The sequence below is a fragment of the Lampris incognitus genome, chromosome 11 (assembly GCF_029633865.1).
Source record: "Lampris incognitus isolate fLamInc1 chromosome 11, fLamInc1.hap2, whole genome shotgun sequence".
Classification (NCBI taxonomy): Eukaryota; Metazoa; Chordata; class Actinopteri; order Lampriformes; family Lampridae; genus Lampris; species Lampris incognitus.
The window spans coordinates 20,446,929-20,469,526 of record NC_079221.1 but is presented as its reverse complement, the minus strand read 5'-3'; the positions used below and the strand labels follow the sequence as shown (position 1 = coordinate 20,469,526).

The window sequence follows — 22,598 nt, the reverse complement described above, 5'->3', positions numbered from 1 at the left end:
CTGGGTCTACCCCAGGGTCTCCTCCCAGTTGGACGTTCCTGGTAAACCTCCAAAGGTAGGCGCCTAGGAGGCATCCTATCTGATGCCCAACCCCCCTCAACTGGCTCCTTTTGACGCGAAGGAGCAGCGGCTCTACTTCGAGCTCTCCGGATGTCCGAGCTCCTCACCCTATCTCTAAGGCTGAGCCCAGACACCCTACGGAGGAAACTCATTTCAGTCGCTTGTATCCACTTGATATGGAAAATATTATCACAAAAACCGTTTGTGTGATCATGAATATTATATATGCTAACATATGCAAAACTACCATATGTAAGACTCCAATTCAGGTTCCTCACATTTAACTGATGGGTGATGTCAAGTATAGGCCTGATGTCAAAGCAAAACTAGTTTTCAAACAATACTCCCTCAGACATTTCAGATCCAATTTTGTGAAACGTTTTTGGTAATGGATTCTTGTGTATTCCGATCTATATCTAAATCTCATTGGGATACGACATCATTGAAAGATGGTAAACAACAATACTGAATTTTTGCCTAGGCCTTAACAAAAAGCACAGAGGACGTTCTAAAAGATCTCCAAGAAAAATATCAAGTCAAGGTCTGGCACAGATGTCAAATGCTGTTCGCTAAAAAGTGCAAACTAAAACAGCGACAACAACAGAATGAGTCTTATTTCCCTTGACACAGCACAGAGCCACAGCGTTTAGTTACACTACATGTTTCTGCATGCTTAATGGCAAAATTAACCTTGTTTATCTTTGTTTCATCTGCAGGAACATGTCAATGACGAATTCACTGTGTTTTTTCCAAATGTACTGCAAAGGCCTATGTGTTTTGTTGCTGTGTCCCCAGCCTAAACACTGATTGATAAGACGCTGGACAGAGAGGGCGGCCTGCTGGCTCAGCCAGATAAGCATGGATCTAATCTCAGACGGGTCCAAACTCGATCTGTTTCATCTCATCCCCTCTCTTATTCCTCTTTCCTGTCACACTGCGTAATGTCAATCCTAAACAAGCCAGAAGATGCTGAAAGATACAAAAAAAAACTGTTATTATGCAGGTTATCATGATGGCAGCTTAGGCTACGTTTACCATTAAATCAGCATTACTGAGTTTAAACTGGACTCGCGTTTCCCTTTGCTCCAATCTCTGCTATCACTTTTTCACTAAAGCAGCTCATATGTTGAGTTATGGCAGAAAATCAATGGAAAGGGGAAGAAAAGGTGGAGAATGCTGACTAGTGACCATCGGTTTTGTTTTATGACAAGAGAAGGGCCATCAATCAACATGGGGATCGCCGGTTCGAATCCCCGTGTTGCCTCCTGCTTGGTCAGACATCCCTACAGACACAATTGGCCGTGTCTGCGGGTGGGAAGCCAGATGTGGGTATGTGTCCTGGTCGCTGCACTAGCACCTCCTCTGGTCAGTCAGGGCACCTGTTTAGGGGGGAGGGGGAACTTGAGGTGGGGGGGGGTAGCGTGATCCTCCCACGCATTACGTCCCCCTGGTGAAACTCCTCACTGTCAGGTGAAAAGAAGCAGCTGGTGACTCCACATGTATCGGAGGAGACATGCGGTAGTCTGCAGCCCTCCGCGGATCAGCAGAGGGGGTGGAGCAGCAACCGAGACAGCTCGGAAGAGTGGGGTAATTGGACGGGTACAATTGGGGAGAAAAAGGGGGGGGGGATTCCACAAAAAAAAAGAGAGAGAGAGAGAGAGAGAGAGAGAGAGAGAGAGAAGGGCCATCAGCCGTCACATTTTGCCAGCACATATATTGTTGTGTTGCAACAGCATGCCATATTCTTACCCTGTGCTTTAAACATTTCCTCTACGTAGTTCAGAAGGAAGAGAAATTGCATATGACTTCTGTCCATAGGAAAGCATGCTGTTCCAAAGGCTAGTTTACATGAAGGACAAAAATAGTAAAAATACCGGGTTAAAAATACCCAACTTAAAAATAAAGTGGGCACAACCTTGTGCTGCACCTATGTTGCTGGATATATTCCCCTCGGTGTCATTGTGAAGTGTACTGATGTAGCTGTAGCTTATGGTAGTCTGAGTAACCCGAGGGCATACAGCCCAGTGGGGGATAGCGTCTAATTATAACCAATTCCTTCCACTACATGAAGCCACGCTCATACAGGTCACAGCAGTATTGCTGTCAAGTGCATCAAATCTGAGTTTTCACTACATCCAACGTGCGACCCATGTTTTCTTTTGCATATAAACGTTTCTGCAAGTTCTTTTCCATAAAATGCAACCATGTATTTAAAAAAAAGTTTCACATTTTTGTTTGTTGCCGCGCCACATATTCATTGCATTAACCCGAAACCCATGGTTGGTTCTTTAATCTCTGTTTATGGAAAAGGAAATGGATGTTCACATCTGTGCACTGAATCAATGGAGAAGTTGTAAACACAGAAACATGCCCAGGCTGCACAGTCCTCTGGGAAAACTGGTCTGCTGGTGTTCGCTGTCCAGCTCAACCTTCCGCTTTTCAGCAGTGTTACATTGCTTGAGGCATGTTTCTAAACACACACACGCACGCATGCACGCACGCACGCATGCACACACACACACACACGCACACATGCACACATGCACTAAACTAATAAAAGGGATCCCCGGATTCCCAAAGTCATGCAGCCGCTTCGAATGTTATCACTGTGATCTGGTTCTGTGAAGACAAGTTGATACAGACAAAGATCAGAGACAAAAATCCCATCACAACGAGCAGGAAAAACAGCAGAGCAACACTGATATTCCATTTGGGCGGAGAAGGAGAAATTATATCCTCAAAGAGCTGGACCCAAATCAACACCGCCCTGAATTTATGTTGAACTATTATGAGGTCCAAATGAGAAAAAGAAAATTTTTACATTAGTGTGTAGTTACATCAAGATATCTGAGATATTTTAAGGTGATTTGTTGCACTCGGCTGAACTCTGCCAACGCATATCCGTTGAATAGAAGACGCTTTTTAAACATAGGCTGCACTAATTACCACGCTTCATCAGAGCGAGGGAAATTCCCAAACACATTAAAAAGCAATTAATATACCCAACATACTGTCTAATATTATTTGCTCGTTTCATTAATTGCATTTAGTTCAAGGGGTTTCCCAGTGTCACCGTAGGACGGTGAGCCTCATGTCTTCTGGTAATCGTGTGTGTGTGTGCGTGTGTGCGTGTGCGTGCGTGTGTGTGGTTCCCTACCGGAATTGCCATGACTAAAAATAACCCTGGACCCGGGTCAAATTCAGTGGTGTCTTAAGACGGCCATGAGGAAGCTAAAGAATATGCCCCATGGGCACACCATAGGCCCTGGACTTGACCTCTGTGGGAGCTATTTACATCACTAGTGAGTCTTATGTTGCTTCGCAGCAAGCTTGTATCCCAAAACACACTGTGAATGGACAGGGAGGTGAACATATGTGAATGAAACACGGTATGCAAAGAGAATGGGATACTGTTTCAAAGTAGTCTTTTCTTTTTTTCTTTCTTATTTACACCAACTAAATTGAGAAACGACCTAGATAGGTAACTAAATGAGCAGTGCCATACTCATTTACCTACCCAGTCTCACCAATCTGCATACAAATAACACGATATTACACTTTGTGTGCAATGCATATGCCAAATCCAAATTTGCGTGCAGATGATACGCCAATCCTTTCCTTTAACTTCTGTGGAGAGCTCACCTCATCTCATCTCATCTTCAGCCACTTTTCTGGGGTCGGGTCGCGGTGGCAGTAAGCTAAGTAGGGCACTCCAGATGTTCCTGTCCCTAGCAACGCCTTCCAGCTCCTCCTGGGGGATCCCAAGGCGTTCCCAGGCCAGATTGGACATGTAGTCCCTCTAGCGAGTTCTGGGTCTACCCCGGGGTCTCCTCTCAGTTGGCCGTGCCCGGTAAACCTCCAAAGGAAGGCGCCCAGGAGGCATCTTAATCAGATGCCCGAACCATCTCAACTGGCTCCTTTCAATGCGAAGGAGCAGCGGCTCTACTCTGAGCTCCCTCCGGATGTCCGAGCTCCTCACCCTATCTCTAAGGCTCAGCCCCGACACCCTGCGGAGGAAACTCATTTCAGCCGCATGCATCCGCAATCTCACCCTTTCGGTCACTACCCGAAAGAGTGAGTATTTGGACATATCAGCTCTCTGTGGCGAGCTGATATGTCCAAATACCACACATCACCTTGAAGGGTCATGGCATCACTAGCGAGGCTCAGTTCGCCCAGTTCACCAGAAGTGTGGGCATCCACAGCCAGGGTTAGGTTCAGGGTCAGGGTTAGGGTTAATAAAATAACTAAAATACCAGTTAATACCATGATTTAATTACAAAAAAAGATTGTTTCCCCTGCTTACCTGCTTGTGGATGTTTGCACATCAGGGGAACTGGGCGAACTGAGCTTCGCGGGCGAACTGAGCCTCGCTGGTGACGTCATGACCGTTCACGGTGACGCGTGGTATTTGGACGCGTCAGCTCTCCACAGAAGTTAATGGAAAGGATTGGCGTATCATCTCCAGGCAACACTGGATTTTGGCATATGCGTTGCACGCAATGTGAAAGTGTAATATCGTGTTATTTGTACGCAGATTGGTGAGACCGGGTTCCATGTACAACTATCACTATGGGTCTCTTGAGCAAGGCATTCAGCATCTTCAGTGCACCAATGAAGTTGGCCAAGAGGAAACAAGAGAAGACTGGTGTTTTTGGCAACTTCCTTTTTTTTCCTTCTTCTTCTCCCTTTTTCTCTCCAGTTGCATTTGGCTAATCACCCCACTCTTCCGAGCTGTCCCCGTCACTGCTCAACCCGCTCTGCCGATCCAGAGAGGGCTGCAGAGTACCACATGCCTCCTCAGATACATGTGGAGTCGCCAGCCGCTTCTTTTCACCTGACAGTGAGGAGTTTTGCCAGGGGGACGTAGCACGTGGGCGGATCATGCTAGTTCCCCCAGTCCCCCCTGCCCCCGAACAGGTGCCCCAACTGACCAGAGGAGGCACTAGTAAAGTGACCAGGTCCAGGACACATACCCACATCTGGCTTCCCACCCACAGACACAGTTGGCTGTGTCTGTGGGGACACCTAACCAAGCCAGCGGTAACATGGGGATTCGAACCGGTGATCCCCAAGTTGGTAGGCAACGGAATAGACCGCCACACTGCCCGGACACCAGTTTTTTACAACTTCTAGCCAGGAATGGGCTTAAATGTATGAGTGCTAAATAGAGAGTTGCCGAAAAAGGGGTAGAGGTGTTTGGCAATCTTGGTTGAGTGAAATAAGATTGAGAAAATGGGCTATGGTTTGCGTTGGTAGTAAAGCCAAATCGCCGGGCAGGCTCGTCTTTAATGAGTTAGAAAAATTAACATACAATGAATGCAGTGGAGGCTCTAAGAAATTCTGTCCAGCGGAGGCCCCCGCCCACCCAGTAAATCAGGAAGGCAGTGTCGCCCAGACACACTTTGTTTACCTCACCCTTGGAAACCATACAGCCTCTTTCCACTGTCTAATATCCTCTGCAAAGCATTGACGCCTACATCACCAGCCTCCCAGCGCAAGCAAAGGACACCAAACACTGCAAGAACATACGAAACAGAACCTGCATCCTGAATGCCGAAACTTAAATTAGACGTGCCAAAAAAACAAAAAAAATCCTTAATAATGTATGAATGGAAAAAATTACAACAAAAGGTTTCACATCCTCGAAACCAAATACAGAACCTTAGGGGAGCTCCAAGAGAGCGATGCATATCCACATCATTGTAATTCAATGTAATACAATAACCTGAGCCTGGGGTGAAGTCAGGGAGGCGGACAAAACGTATAATGTGCACCAGCGTTATTGTTTTGACCAGAGTCATGAGAAGGCACTAGATGCACCAGAATGCATGGAAAGAGTAATAGAACACATAACAGGAATAGATGGTGGTGGGATGGGGTGAGAGCTAACCCATACATGATGACGATACATGAGATCCTTTGCAGGTATGCAGACAGAAGAGTCGTGAGAAAATTCTTGTGCTTTCTGGCCCCTGTAACTTCTTACAAAATTAACAAAAACCCGCTTTGAAAAATTCAGTAATAGCCAAGGGTCTGTGGCATCTGGGTAGCATAGCAGTCTATTCCATTGCCTACCAACACGGGAATCGCCGGTTCAAATCCCCTTGTTACCTCCAGCTTGGTCAGGCGTCCCTACAGACACAATTGACCGTGTCTGCGGGTGGGAAGCCAGATGTGGGTATGTGTCCTGGTCGCTGCACTAGCACCTCCTCTGGTCGGTCGGGTCACCTGTTTGGGGGGAGGGGGAACTGGGGGGAAGAGCGTGATCCTCCCACGTGCTACGTCCCCCTTGTGAAACTTCTCACCTGTCAGGTGAAATGAAGCGGCTGGCTGGCGACTCCACATGTATCGGAGGAGGCATGTGGTAGTCTGCTGCCCTCCCCAGATCGGCAGAAGGGGTGGAGCAGTGCCCGGGATGACTCGGAAGAGTGGGGTAATTGGCCAGATACAACTGGGGAGAAAAAGGGGGAAAACTAAAAAAAAAAAAAAAATAGCCAAGGGTGCTACCTTCAAGCTAGTCCCTGTGGTGGTTTTCAGAAGGCCTTAGTTATATCAAACTAAGCCTGCCTAAACCAGACACTTAGCCATGGCAACCACTGACGTCGGAAGTGCTCGACTCGCTGATCATGCAACCACATATCCTCTGGTTTAAGTAACTCAGACATACTGTCAAAATATTTTCGATTTAACCCGAGGACCTCTGAAAACCACTGCAGCGACCGGTGTGTAGTAAGGCCTTAGGCTGTTACCATATATGTTCAAAACGGGTGTTTGTTGGTTTTGTAGTAAGCTATAGGGGTCAGAAAGTGCAAGAATTTTCTCACGACTGCTTTCTCAGCATACTTGCAAAGGATCTGAATGTATCGAGATCCCGTGGGTCAGCAGGATGGGAGCTAAAGCCATTACAACAATAGGATAGGGAGCACGGTAGAAAAAAAATACTTTGCATTTCTCCTCTCACCATCCAAAAGTACTTGGGTGATTTATCAGGAGAGCTTAGGCTATGCGAGCATGGCTACCATTCTTGTCGTGGCAGTTCAAGCTCTGCCCGCTCCCGTGGAAGAGGAATAAACCGGGCAGCAGTGTTTACATGAAGGTGCAATTTCCCCCGACGGCACTGGATCAGCCTCTGAATGCACAGTCACCTCAGACACTGTTGCGATGTTTCGGGAATGTTTGGTCCTGCGTGTTTGGTCCGATATTATGAAAGGAGCTCTCCTGTAGGAGGCTCTTCCAAATGCCATTGCTTAAGAGCACACTGACCATACCACGGAGATGCCAGAGGCTTTGACAGCCATGCTGCCAAGACCAGGAACCAAGCTTTGTCTTGGATACATGAAATAGCTTTTCTTTGGAACTGAGCAGCAAGTCTGTTTGTGTGTGTGTGTGTGTGTGTGTGTGTGTGAATATGACTCATGTTGGTTGCATTCAGTAAACTGTGATGCGTGTAATTGCATGATGTTTCAATTGTACAATGAGTAAGTGTATCTAGAGCGGGCGCAGGAATGGTAAGACATCAAGGCACATCCTCACGATTAGCAGAATCCCTTTTCACAGGTCAGCATCCGCGTACCCTTTGGCCATGATATGAATTTTCTCATTGAATGCCAGTGTCATTTAGGGAAAGAAGGACGACAGCTTGTGGACTGTTAGTGGATGTTTCTTGTCGCATACACTTCGCCCTACCCTATCTTTATGTCCTAAACATCTATAGTCGCTTGAGGGGTTACACCATTGAGGATGCAAATCACATATCAAGATCTGCCTCGTTATTACACTGATCAATGCTGTATTTTTGTTTTGTTTTTTACAACATTACAATCTGAGATTATCCATGGTTCAAACAGCACTGTTGCATGCAAAGTCGGATGCAAAATGTGTGTTATCCTGCAGAATAACAGTATGCAAAAGTAAGGTGTTGGAAAAAAATGGGTGGAAAAAATGGGTTAATCCAGTCTCAAGAGCCTTTTTAACAGGCCACTCTGCAGTTACCCCGTTGTTGTCTGAGTTGCTCCAACCCTTGCACCTCCATTTCTGACAAATTACAACCCGTTTAAGGTCTTTTCCTCCAGTGGATCTTCCACTTGTGATCATCATCATCCTCCTCATCGTCTTCACCCCTCACCATCATCTATCTATCTCTCTGGTTCTCCGGCCCACAAAAGTTTCAGCATGTCTAAATCTGCTGCTTACATAACCATGCAGATGATTTGGCAACGTGTGACCCATAGTGTATTCCCAAACCACAACGTTGGAACAGGCTAAATGACCTCGTTTTTCATTGTAATCCACTCGGCACGACATGACACGGCATGCCTCTCCGTTATGTTCTGAGCGGTGCTGGAAACGAAACCGTATGTAAAACACGGTTAACACTCTGCCTGATCAACCAGCGGCCATCGTCCACCATTAGTGAGTCAGCTCGGTGGGAGCAATACAATCTGACCTGCATGCAAAAAATGTGATAAAAAAAATGTTGCGGAATTGCATGTGTACAAAATGCAGCACCCCACTACATGGGTACAGTTGACCCGTTACACATGCCTTCATAAAGGCGTTATACACGTTTCCCATACACATCAGAACATTTCATAGCCTCGGGGTGAATTCATTACCGTCTCAATTTCAGCTTCACTTGTCAGTAATGTCGAGTTGGGTATTTTACGCCTCGCATGTGACGCGAACGATCACGCATTGCCAATCCACATCAACTAGACGCTTCAGGTATTCACTACCACAACCCGAGAGGAAGATCAATATTTCACTTTAACCCTCTAGAAAATGTAATCTACGATAACGGAGCGCCCGATGCAGATCAATTTCACCCAATTAGGAGCGGTCGTGCTCCAACCTCGCGTGTGCAATTTTGACAAACAACAATAATAATAATGAGCGATAAGCCGTACAATTAAGACGTACCCGATTCGTAAATGTCGTCTCGGTCTGAAATGCAGATGAGCCAAAATCAAATGAACTAATTGGTAGCAATGATTAAAAAGAAAAAGACAAAACGAATTTGCACGTTTGCACTGGCCAACTGCGGGTCGACATCATCATTACGACCCAATTTATTGGGAGTACGGAGACGGTTAAAACGTGGCACCGCGCCAGGAACGATTCCCCCTCTTTTCGGCGTCGTGAACGCGTCCTACCTCAGGAGTAGCTCCTCAGTCCGCTGGGGGATGTTGCAATGGGTGCTGCGGCGCTGCACGGGCCGACGGGTCTCTCTCCGCACGCAGTGAACGCGTCTGGAGCAAGAGCCGCCGCTGTCATGTTGAGGTTGGAAGGCAACCCACTACTTCCGGTTACATCACACATTAGCCTACAGCTGAGCGCTGCGGGGGGGGGGGGCGCTTTCCCACTACTTCGCCGCAGAACCCACCGAGGCACACAGCAATTTCCATGTCCCAGTTTGTCTAATGGCATACAAACATTGCGGCGCCAGTTAAACCCAAATGTGCATTATTTAAGAAAAAACACAAACACAGAAAACGCCACGATTAAACCCGCTAAGAAACCAATTGATATTGTGAGTGTTGTTCTGTGCCGATTGGAAACTTCATCACAGCTGTTAGCCTACGCCTGGCTGTTAGGAATAACGCATGGGGGAAGACAGGCGAAGTTTTATAGGTTAAACCCATTTCTGAAACACTTCTCTGACCCAGTTTATCAAACGTCAACAGCTGGATGTCCAGATAACCGGACCAGAAATGTGCACACGAGTCCGAGCACTGCTGGCAGCCAGCTGTGTGTGTTTAATCCGGTACAACACTGCCCTCTTCTGGTTACTTCTTGAAAACATCACTTGCAGGACCACGACCATGTTGCCACAGACAATGCCATTTTATTGATTTAAAAAAAAAACAAAACAAAACATTAATTCTCACATAGACAGCAGTGGTCTTGTATACATTTGGTAATGGTTGATTTTGTTTGGCAAGAAAATGTGTGATTAATGCATTTGCTTGAAAACGGTCCATGTTCAGTTGCTGCCTTAATGAGAAAAAATCTTTGATTTTCAAGTCTATTGGTTTGATAGCGTTAAAGTTCACATTGATATAAAACACAGGAGCTTTTCAACAAACAATGTTAAAATCTGTACAGCGAAATTAGAGGACACACTGCTGCTGTCAGCAAAAAAAAAAAAAACATAAAAGATATATAGATATATGCATGATTATTTTTTCATTTTTTTCTTTTAATTTTGCAACTTGTTTTGAAAGCGCAGTCATTTGTGTTTGACTAAGCTTCATAACCATATACCAATGGTATCTGTTTCCAACTTAGTTCTTACTATGGCAAATTTAATACCTGTTAAAACCTGATGCTTTACTAGTAATTCTAATATTTAAAACATGCTTTTTGAAGATTTGTATGTTTTTACCGACAGTCAGTAGGGATATGAAAAGCATCGGCATTGAGAAGGGACTGTATGTCAGCAAAAAATATGTATTGTTTATCCAAGCAGTAGCAATTACATTTTTTTTCAGTTGCAATATGGAATGAAAATAAAAATGCAATTACTATCAACCATATGAACCATGAACCATATGAATCGGTTTTTGTACAAGTAACACTACATGAATACAAAACAGTACATTCAAGCGAAATAAAAAAAATGTACAAAAATAAAATTGAATTAAAAGTAGTGTATGATCAAATGGAAAGGACATTTTTCAGACGACATGAAACACGATGTTTTTCAGATTTTTCTTCTTTATTCTGATCTGCTTCGTTCCATTATCTGCAATGGCACAGTGTCAAAGTAAAAAAAAACGAGTTATAATCTACAATATAATGAGAACTAGAACTGCGAGATGGTTTCCAATTAACATTGGTGTAGTGTCATTTAAGTCATGTGATGAGAAAATGACAAAAAAAATGTGTCCAATAAATCTCCTTTATTACGAATATACTAAATAATGAAATTATGGTTGCATTATTTTCTGCAAGAAGTATATTAAATCATCAAATAGTTTTACCCTTAGTCTTCACGTTCATGCACGTCTTCATGCATTGTTTCTTGCGTCGGAAATGGTTTTTGTTCCCCCCGCAACCGCTGTAGCGGAACACGTGGCACTTCCTGGTCTTGGGATTGTACCCAAATCTCGTATCTTCCCCTTCACAGGTTCCCCTCTCGATAGGAGTGAGGCAGAACGCAGGTGGCATGAAACCTGCAAAAAAGAAAAAGAAAATACAAACAAACACAAGAGTTTAAAATGTTCAAGAGTTGCATGGTGAGACAAAAACATCAAAGACAAGGATAAAGAGGTGCACAGATCTGAGGGGGAAAAAAAATCAAAGATAGGGACTATAGACAATATTATCATGAAAATCAGATAATTTAACACAGTAGTGATGTATAATGATGATATCTGGTTACATGGGCAAAAATACCAAAATTAAGAATACAACCATGGTTCATCACATTGAACTGTTTAGCAGTGTCCAGTATAATATCAAATCAAAACTAGTTTTCAAGTAATCCTCTCTCAAATATTTCAGACCTCATTTTGCGAGACAATTTAGGTAACAGATTCTCTTTATCATCAATTTAGAGATTAAAACTGTGTGTCACAATATGATACAATTTGAATTTCATCGGGACACAATACCAGTGATAGATGATAGATGATAAATGATAATATTGAATTAATGCCCAGCCCTAATTGAAGAGTCCTGGGTATGACGTTAAACTGCAACTGTCGGGTCGTTGGCGACTAATCCGGCACCCCCACTTCAACTCTTGGGTTGTTGTGACGAGGGTGTGTGGACACCCAGCAGGACTAAAAACAAAACCTGTCAAAGGGCGGACAAGTTCCTCTGTGAACCAATGGCCATCCATACCTGGAGGGGAGATAGAGACCACCAGATACTCCCCCTACTGAAACACAATGATGACTCAACCTGTTGAGGCATCAGCTGTGCTCCTACGACCTCCATACGTTACAGAACTGATGATGATGATGATGATTATGATGAATTGAAGAAACATTTTTTGTAAGAAACATATCAAAATTACCAATAATCTTTTACTTCCCCTCCTGTGTGTAAAAGATTGCCCTTTGGTGTGGAATATTTGATTCTACAGTAAATCATATCCACCTGCATACGATGACCTACCAGTCAGGACCCTCAATGTCCTGGTTGGTAGGTCAAGGCCTTCTTCTGCACTCAGGACTATCAGCCTCTGATGTAGACTACAAGCCAAGGTCAATTCACACTTGGAGATGGTGTAAGTGGAAAATCCACCAGATGTCAGTCTTTGGTTAGATATTGGAGACTTCCATAGCATTTGACTCAATCATGTTTCTTTTTAGCCAAACTCAGGTCAGTTGTGTCCAGGACTGAATTGGAGATGCTAGCACATGCTTTTATCTCATCACATTTAGACTATTGTGATTCTCTTTTTACCTGCCTAAATCAATCGTCCTTGCACCGTTTACAAACCACCCAAAATGCTGCTGCTAGGTTTTTAACACAATCCAACAGTTGGTCACAGGTTGCTCCTATTTTAACCTCTATGCATGGCTTCCTGTTAATTCTTGAGTCCATTTTAAAATCTTGGTGCTCGCTTATAGAGTCCTACATGGCCAGGCTCCCCCCATTACATCCTAGAACTTCTGCAACCCCGCACCACCGGCCAAGCCCTTAGGTCCTTTAACGTCCCTCAGGTACGTTTTAGGACTCAGGGAGATCGTGCTTTCCAGTCGGCAGCACCTAAGCTTTGGAATAGTCTCCCAACAAGTCTGTGGACTCTTTTAAAAAGCTGCTAAAACCCATCTGTTCAGACAGGCATTTAGACAGCATGTGGTGTTTTATGTTTTAACTTGTCTTTATCCCTGTTTCCTCTGGTGTGTTTTATCTGTTGTTTATCCTTGTTTTATTTATCTGATCGTGAAGCACTGTGTGACTTGTGTCTGTGAAATGTGCCGTAGAAATAAACTTTACTTACTCACTTCGTGGTAGGGATGCAGCTAAAAACCATGACTTTTAAGTTCAGGACATACACTCTGATTTTAAAACATGCATACGGAACCAATGGAGGACGATTAGTGATGAAATCAAGTACCCTAGCTGTCTAATGTGGTGTAAAAGATGCTTAAATTGAAATAACATTAATAAGAAATGTGTTAAAACAATACTATTTATACTCTTTGAAACTCCCTTTTCAAACATGGGTTGAAGTGAATCTGAATCTAAAATTGTTAAAAACGTTATAGAATTAACATGATATTCATTACTCGTTGTTTTAATAATATAGATTGCTGTATCCTAAAAATCACCCCCCCTTTTTTTTTCTCCCCAATTGTATCCGGCCAATTACCCCACTCTTCCGAGTCATCCCGGTCGCTGCTCCACCCCCTCTACCGATCTGGGGAGGGCTGCAGACTACCACGTCTCCTCCGATACATGTGGAGTCGCCAGCTGCTTCTTGCCTTTCACCAAGGGGACATAGCGCGTGGGAGGATCACACTACCCCCCCCCCCCGAAAAGGCAGCCCGACCAACCAGAGGAGGCGCTAGTGCGCTGACCAGGACACACCCACATCCGGATTCCCACCCACATACACGGCCAATTGTGTCTGTAGGGACGCCCGACCAAGCTGGAGGTAATACGGGGATTCGAACCGGCGATCCCCGTGTTGGTAGGCAATGGAATAGACTGCTATCACAGCACTCCCTCATGTGATATTATTGCTTAAATAGAACGAAATACTATAGAAGTGTTCCATGCTATAGTGACATGTTCGTTGTTGTTCGACATCTATAATGACATGTAACATGTCTGAAAAAACTGATACAACACAGAATCAGAGAAAACCAGAGCCACTGAGACTCATCCATTCCGAAACTCACCTTAATGACAAGGCTGAAATTTAATCCAACAAAAAATCTAAATTAATTGAATGGGGGAGTAGGCTGGAACTAGCTGTGCTCTCCTGCTGCAGCAACTTGGAAACTGGCAGCAGTGATCTATGCACCCTCATGTCCTTTACACTGGAGGGAAAATAGTAGGTGGGGATATGAGACAAATGGGCTGTGGGGAGGAGACACTTGATGCACACTGTTTCTGCCCTTTGACTTCTCCCACAAAGGCAATTTCGCAAACTGTCTATGCCTGGCTGAGCTGTGAGGGGTTTATATTATAAACCCATTGATGGAACAGCATAGCGAAATAATTGATATGGATTTACTTGGCTTTGTATTTTGAGCACAACTAGGAGTTCATTAAATGGACAGGGATTTTGGTCGGAGGACAGGTTGTTTGGTTCCATTACACTTAAGACAACGTAATCCGCTGTAAATGTCACCGTTTTGTCTGATGGCAGCGGTGACAAAGCGCTGTATACACACCAGGACTGTGTTTTGCACACAGGTAGATCAATCAAGACCCGGCTGTAACATCAATTCTGATTTACAGATTTCAGCATCAATTTTCTACCATAGTATTGACTGCTACCAAGATGTTTGTTCTCATCAAAAGCACAACAATCTCCAAAATTCTTACTGAAATGGAAATTACAGCAGTTTTCTCTTGATGTAAGTTGCTGCCTATGTTCTGACAAAATCATTGTTCGCACCTATAGGTTGATGATGGGCATCCAGGTGTACTCGTGGTTGGCTCAATGCGAATTCCCCTGAAAAAAAAAAAAGTAAATGCATTGGCACAGTGTCTTTTTTACATGTCTCCCAACTGGATAACAGCTGTGTCCTTATGTGGCTGTGACCCTCATTTAGGTTAAGATACTGCAGCTCTACTGCTTCACTCCATGGGCTGTACACTGGCTGGTCCATTCTGCACCAGTGCACCACACACAGAGAGCTTGACACTTTGGGGATTAATGTGGTATAGACTAATCCGACGAAGTGCCATAAATTAAGAAGTCGCCATTACTGCGGTGGCGCTTTCCTATAATACGCGCGCTTTTGAATGCAAGCTGTGCTAAGGAGTGTGCCATTTTCTACTTTTATATTTTTAACGTTATTCAACGTTACATTTGACAACAATGTCTAGGAAGTCGGGAAGAAGCTGTGCAGTTCTCGGCTGCTCCAACAGTAGTGGCAAACTTCAAGTTTGGAAAAAGTCTGAATGCGAAATACACACGCCTATACTTCATGAAGATTGCGCCTGTCTGAGACCATACAGTTTACATAGATTCCCTGGTCGTGGAGAGGACCAAGATATTCGCCAGAAGTGGATTAAGAGTACCAACAGAAAGGACTTTGATCCCAATAAAAACAGCACGGTAAGTTTTGGTCAACCGACAATCTATATTCGTCTCACAATGACTAACGTTGGCATGCAGCTGCCTAGCCTAACATGGCGAAACACGTCTTTAAGCTAACACTGCTCAGCTTACGTTAAATTAGCTAACGTTAGTGGGCTGCGGTGGTCACACATAATAAATGAACTCAACCAGCTAACTGGCGTTATCGTGAAAATATATAAAGTTAATTGCTCTAACGTTAACTGACAGCCCTGTGTTTAATTGTGGAAATGATTTTTTTAACCATGGAAAACTTGACAGTCAATAAGTCTAGCTACATTTTATGTCAAAGTTTGTCATCAATTAACGTTAGCTGAATTGATTTAGAAAATCGTCAATCTTTGCAAAAAGCGTACATTTCTTCACTCAAAGGGTTGTTTTTCCATCTCATATTGCTGTTTGATATCGAGAAGATTTGGGTGGCATATTCAAGGGTGGGTTTTAAGTTGATTTTGATTGGTGCAAAGCCATTTCTATGACATGAAATCCAGTTTAATGTAATGGATGATATTTTATGTAGTATTGTTGAGTTATTGTGGTATTTGTTACTCATCCTCATTATTCTTACCACTCTCAAGATGTGTGGAATACACTTCCTGGATGGTAAACCAACGAAAGAACACCCATACCCAGTATTGCATATGGGATATGAATACCTGGTAAGTGTGATTCCATTTCTCCTGAAGTTACCATAGGTTTTATTAATTGCATCCATGACATTTAAAAATTAGCAAGAAATTCAAATTAAAATGTTTTCCAAATTGTCGGATTCATATGATTGTTTTTGGTTTAAATGTGTATTATCCTGTTTGAAAAATGTAAGTGCATTTTTTTCTCTTTTTCTGTCTTTCCTCAGGGGAATAATGTCATCTGGTAGAGCCCCTCCCAAGAGAAGACGTCTTGAGCCCTTAGTAAACAACACACGTGCTGAACCTGAAGCTATGGATTCCAATGTAGAAGTGAATGTCAATGATTTGGAAAATATCATGCCTCTGCAGAAGTGTGACATTGGCTTCCAGTGGCCAGATGCTGCAGACCACAACTACTGTTCTAACAAGTCAACGAAAAACAGTGCAACACAAACTGATCCTGCCCCATCAGTGTCAGCCTATAACTTGGATGACAGTGATTTAAAGTTTTTCACAGGCATACGTATAGACAGTTTTTGAAAACTTTCGCATGCCCTCATGGCTTTTCTCCCACAGCCAAGGATCATCAAGTTGGCAGTCCACGATTAGCTGTTACTTGTTCTGATGAGGCTTCGTCTTGGTTTGATGTTCATAGACTTAGGTAAACGGTTTGGAATAAGCAGGAGCACAGCCTGTGAGATCTTCACACTCTGGAGACCAATACTGGCAAAGTTTATGAGGAAAAAGGTGATTGCTTGGTTGCCTAGAGATACTCTGAAAAGAATAAGGCTTCAGAGTTTCGGTGACATACAAGAGTGGAGGAAAGTGCACACAAGTGGACTATATCTTATGTAGAAGGCACCATCTAAAAGGGATTGGAGACTGCAAGGTGGTGACAGGGGGGAACGTAGCTAGGCAGCATCAGATGGTGGTCTGTACGATGACTTTGGAGACCAAGATGAGGAAGCAAGTGAAGACACATCCGAAGATCAATTGGTGGAAGTTGAAAAAGGAAGACTGTTGTGTGGAGTTCAGGCAGGAGTTAAGACAGGCACTGGGTGATAGTGAAGAGCTGCCAGATGGCTGGGCAACCGCTGCAGAAATAGTGAGGGAGACAGCTAGGAAGGTACTTGGTGTGTCATCAGGACAGAGGAAGGAAGACAAGGAGACTTGGTGGTGGAATGAGGAAGTACAGCAGAGTATACAGAGGAAAAGGTTGGCAAAGAAGAAGTGGAATAATCAGAGAGATGAAGGAAGTAGACAGGAGTACAAGGAGATGCAGCGTAAAGCAAAGGGAGAGGTGGCAAAGGCAAAGAAAAAGGCATATGGTGAGTTGTATGACAGGTTAGACACTAAGGAAGGAGAAAAGGACTTATACCGATTGGCTAGACAGAGAGACCAAGCTGCAAAGGATGTGCAGCAAGTTAGGGCGATCAAGGATAGAGATGGAAATGTGCTTGACAAGTGAGGAGAGTGTGCTGAGAAGGTGGAAGGAGTACTTTGAGGGGCTGATGAATGAAGAAAATTAGAGAGAGAGAAGGTTGGATGATGTAGGGATAGTGAATCAGGAAGTTCAGTGGATTAACAAGGAGGAAGTGAGGGCAGCTATGAAGAGGATGAAGAGTGAAAAGGCAGTTGGTCCTGATGACATACCTGTGGAGGCATGGAGATGTTTAGGAGAGATGGCAGTGGAGTTTTTAACTAGATTGTTTAACACAATCTTGGAAAGTGAGAGGATGCTTGAGGAGTGGAGAAGAAGCATACTGGTACCAATTTTCAAGAACAAGGGTGATGTGCAGAACTGTAGCAACTACAGATTTATAAAGTTGATCAGCCACAGCATGAAGATTTGGGAAAGAGTAATAGAAGCTAGGTTAAGAGGAGAGGTGATGATCAGCGAGCAGCAGTATGGTTTCATGCCCCAAAAGAGCACCACAGATGCGATGTTTGCTTTCAGAATGTTGATTGAGAAGTATAGAGAAGGCCAGAAAGAGTTGCATTGTGTCTTTGTAGATTTAGAGAAAGCATATGACAGGGTGCTGAGAGAGGAGGTGTGGTATTGTATGAGGAAGTCAGGAGTTGCAGAGAACTACAGTGCACCCGGAAAGTATTTACACCCCTTCACTTTCCCCACATTTTGGTGTGTTACAGCCTTATTCCAAAATGGATTAAATTCCTTTTTTTTTTCTCTTCAATCTACACACAATACCCCGTAATGACAAAGAGAAAAAGGTTTTGTAGAAATTTTTGCGAATTTATTAAAAATAAAAACTGAAATATTGCATGTACATAAGTATTCACACCCTTTGCTATGACACTCAAAATTGAGCTCAGGTTCATCCTGTTTCCACCGATCATCCTTGAGAAGTTTCTACATCTTGATTTGAGTCCACCTGTAGTAAATTCAATTGATTGGACATGATTTGGAAAGGCACACACCTGTCTATACTATAAGGTCCCACTGTTGACAGTGCATGTCAGAGCAGAAACCAAGCCATGAAGTCAAAGGAATTGTCTGTGGACCTCTGAGACAGGATTGTATCGAGGCACAGATCTGGGGAAGGGTACAAAAACATTTCTATAGCTTTGAAGGTCCCGAAGAGCACAGTGGTCTCCATCATTCGTAAATGGAAGACATTTGGATCCACCAGGACTCTTCCTAGAGCTGGCCGCCCAGCCAAACTGAGCAATTGGGGGAGAAGGGCCTTGGTCAGGGAGGTGACCAAGAACCTGATGGTCACTTTGACAGAGCACTACCGTTCCTCTGTGGAGATGGGAGAACCCTCCAGAAGGACAACCATCTCTGCAGCACTCCACCAATCAGGCCTTTATGGTAGAGTGGCCAGACGGAAGCCTCTGCTCAGTAAAAGGCACATGACAGCCTGCTTGGAGTTTGCCAGGAAGCACCTAAAGGACTCTCAGACCATGAGAAACAAGATTCTCTGGTCTGATGAAACCAAGATTGAACTCTTTGGACTGAATGCCAAACATCACGTCTGGAGGAAACCAGGCACCTCTCATCACCTTGCTAATACCATCCCTACAGTGAAGCATGGTGGTGGCAGCATCATGCTGTGAGGATGTTTTTCGGCAGCAGGAACTGGGAGACTAGGCAGGATTGAGGGAAAGATGAATGGAGCAAAGTACAGAGAGATCCTTGATGAAAACCTGCTCCAGAGCGCTCAGGACCTCAGACTGGGGCAAGGTTTACCATTCAACACGACAGCGACCCTAAGCACACAGCCAAGACAACGAAGGAGTGGCTTCAGGACAAGTCTGTGAATGTCCTTGAGTGGCCCAGCCAGAGCCCAGACTTGAACCCCATTGAACATCTCTGGAAAGACCTGAAAATAGCTGTGCAGCGACGCTCCCCATCTAACCTTACAGAGCTCGAGAGGATCTTCAGAGAAGAATGGGCGAAATACCCCAAATATAGGTGTGCCAAGCTTGTAGCTTCATACCCAAGAAGACTTGAGGCTGTAATCGCTGCCAAGGGTGCCTCAACCAAGTACTGAGTAAAGGGTATGAATACTTACGTATGTACGTTCAATATTTCAGTTTTTTATTTTTAATAAATTTGCAAAAATTTCTACAAAACCTTTTTCACTTTGTCATTATGGGGTATTGTATGTAGATTGATGAGAAAAAAAAGGAATTTAATCCATTTTGGAATAAGGCTGTAACATAACAAAATGTGGGGAAAGTGAAGGGGTGTGAATACTTTCCCGATGCACTGTATGTAGGAGTGGTGCAGGATATGTATGAGGGAAGTGTGACAATGGTGAGGTGTGTGGTTGGAATGACAGATGGGTTCAAGGTGGAGGTGGGATTACATCAAGGATTGGCTCTGAGCCCTTTCTGTGTTTGCAATGGTGATGGACAGGTTGACAGACAAGCTCAGGCAGGAATCTCCATGGACGATGATGTTCGCGGATGACATTGTGATCTGTAGCGAGAGTAGGGTGCAGGTTGAGGAGAGCCTGGAGAGGTGGAGGTATGCACTGTAGAGAAGAGGAATGAAAGTCAGTAGGAGCAAGACGGAATACCTATGCATGAATGAGAGGGAGGACAGTGGAATGGTCAGGATGCAAGGAGTGGAGGTGACGAAGGCATTTGAGTTTAAATACTTGGGGTCAACTGTCCAAAGTAACGGGGAGTGTAGTAGAGAGGTGAAGAAGAGAGTGCAGGCAGGGTGGAGTGGGTGGAGAAGAGTGTCAGGAGTGATTTGCGACAGAAGGGTACCAGCAAGAGTTAAAGGGGAGGTTTACAAAATGGTTGTGAGACCAGCTATGTTGTATGGTTTGGAGACAGTGGCATTGACGAAAAGACAGGAGGCGGAGCTGGAGGTGGCAGAGTTGAAGATGCTAAGATTTTCACTGGGAGTAACGAAGAAGGACAGGATTAGGAACGATTATATTAGAGGGACGGCCCAGGTTGGACAGTTTGGAGACAAAGCAAGAGAGGCAATATTGAGATGGCTTGGACATGTGTGGAGGAGAGATGCTGGTTATATTTGGAGAAGGATACTGAATATGGAGTTGCCAGGAAAGAGGAAAAGAGGAAGGCCAAAGAGGAGGTTTATGGATGTGGTGAGGGAAGACATGCAGGTGGCTGGTCATAGCATTTTTGACCTTGTAAAGTAGTCCTGCTGTATGACTGCAGCACTTCCCTCTGTTGGCCATACAGTCACAGTTCACACCTACAACTTTGCCATTCTTTTTCTGCAGAGTTAATTCAACATTATGATGGTTGTTAATGGACAGGTCCTTTTAGAATGATGTGTTCATTATCTAGCAGAATGTGCAATATATTTGGCCAACCCATCCGGAGCTCAGGTAATTTTGACCCTCTATTAGAGACCTGTAGTTGCATTTTGTTGGTCATCACAAGCCAGGCGATTAATGAAATAATCTTGAATACCTACAAAAAATAAATTCGTATTTTTAAAACGTTTTACTATTATAACTGGTCTGTGATTAATTGCAACCCTTGAATGTTTACTAGCTATCAAGTACAATCACATTAGCATATTAGCTAGCTACACAAACATTAGTTATTTCATCACTTGAAATGTGGCGGATGGTTAAGTGGTCATTTTTTCTCTCTCTCTCTCTGGCTATTGACATAACCGATGTCTAACTAATATGTACAATTTGAATAACATTAAGATCGCCATCCATAAGGTACCTTCATCAGTAACTGGGGGCCACTGTCTCACGTCGTCAATTCAACTACCCATGCTGCTGTCACTTAGCAGGCAGTAGCAAACACTGCTACTTGCCACCGCAGTAATGGTGGCGTCGCTAGATGGCAGAACACACAAATTGGTCAGCGGATTAGTCTATTACAAATGAAGGCATGGGGTGTTTTTTTTGGGGGGGGGGGTAAGAGTGTGGCTATATTAAGTGAGTTTTGTTTGGTTTTTTTTTGAAGAGGGAGACTGCAGATTCTGGGGCAAGGACTGAAAGAAAACCATTGTCATGAACTGAAATGTGATTACATAACAGACTAAATGATTTGCTGCTTGTTTATTTGATTGACATATGCAGTTTGTGTTACATCCCCTTTGTGTTGTTTTACAGTTTCTAGCCAAAAAGCATTCTCAAAGGCTATAGTTTTTGCAGTCGACTAGCTTGGAGTCAAAGTAATGTTTTTGGGGAGGTCCAATGTGCTTCACAAACTTTTATCCAGTTTTCAGGGGAAAAGCTATGGCATTATTGAGTACTTCAATGTCCCACCGGCTCGTTTTAGTGGCTCTCTGCTGGATATTCTGGTAGGCTGCACAGTCTCAACTTCTGGTGCCACAGACTTGTTTCCTGTATAGATCAAGAGCATAAGGGACAACATCCATCAGATGGGTAGAAATGTTTGCTGTGATGTAGTCTGTAGACAAGGGATGTCCGGATTGGAGCCGAGACATATGTATCAGAGCTTATCTAGGGTGACTTTAATTGATAAGTATTGGCTAAATTATGCCCGATCAAATTCCGATCCTTTGGTAATTTTGCCCCGTTGTGCTCCATCTGTGTCAGCTGTCATATAGGTGTTGTAAACACCCCACTGCGTTCCGTCTACATAAACGGACATTATCCACAACCTACAGCGGTGAGGCAGTGATTTTAAAAAAGTCTGCAATAAGTGGCTAAAATAGCTGCATGTGGTGCTTCTTTAAACTGGGAGAGGAAAGCAACCCATTTACAGCCACATATCTGCAATGCCAGGGTTTGGCTAGGCGGTAGTTACCGAGCTACTTTCAATACAACTAATGTATCCATCCATCCATTGTCCAAGCTGCTTAACCCAATTGGGGTCGTGGGATGCTGGAGCCTATCCCAGTAGTCACTGGGCGGCAGGCGGGGAGACACCCTGGACAGACCACCAGTCCGACACACACGCATGCACACATATTCACACCCAGGGACAATTTAGTACGGCCGATTCACCTGACATGTCTTTGGACTGTGGGAGGAAACCAGAGCACCCAAAGGAAACCCATGCAGACACAGGGAGAACATGCAAACTCCACACAGAGGACGACCCGGGACGACCCCCAAGGTTGGACAACCCCGGGGTTCGAACCCAGGATCTTCTTGCTGTGAGGCGACCGTGCTAACCACTGCGCCACCATGCCACCT

General features: G+C 44.2%; 2 protein-coding genes across 3 annotated transcripts in view; both read right to left on the bottom strand.

Annotated features, from left to right (window-relative positions):
- Positions 1-9,349, bottom strand: part of calcrla (calcitonin receptor-like a) — a 29,945-nt gene extending 20,596 nt beyond the window's left edge. Inside the window, exon 1 of the mRNA XM_056288841.1 lies at positions 9,216-9,349. The gene's annotated coding sequence lies outside the window, so the exon portion shown is untranslated. The remainder of the gene's footprint in view (positions 1-9,215) is intronic.
- A 540-nt stretch (positions 9,350-9,889) lies between these two features.
- tfpia (tissue factor pathway inhibitor a) overlaps positions 9,890-22,598 on the bottom strand; it is a 68,907-nt gene continuing 56,198 nt past the window's right edge. For both annotated transcript variants that reach the window (XM_056288843.1, XM_056288842.1), the window contains exons 4-7: positions 21,702-21,779; positions 14,648-14,704; positions 11,046-11,237; positions 9,890-10,807 (exon numbers count right to left, since the gene is read on the bottom strand). In XM_056288843.1, the coding sequence (XP_056144818.1) occupies positions 10,740-10,807; positions 11,046-11,237; positions 14,648-14,704; positions 21,702-21,779 (395 nt within the window). In that variant the 3' untranslated portion in view covers positions 9,890-10,739. The remainder of the gene's footprint in view (positions 10,808-11,045; positions 11,238-14,647; positions 14,705-21,701; positions 21,780-22,598) is intronic.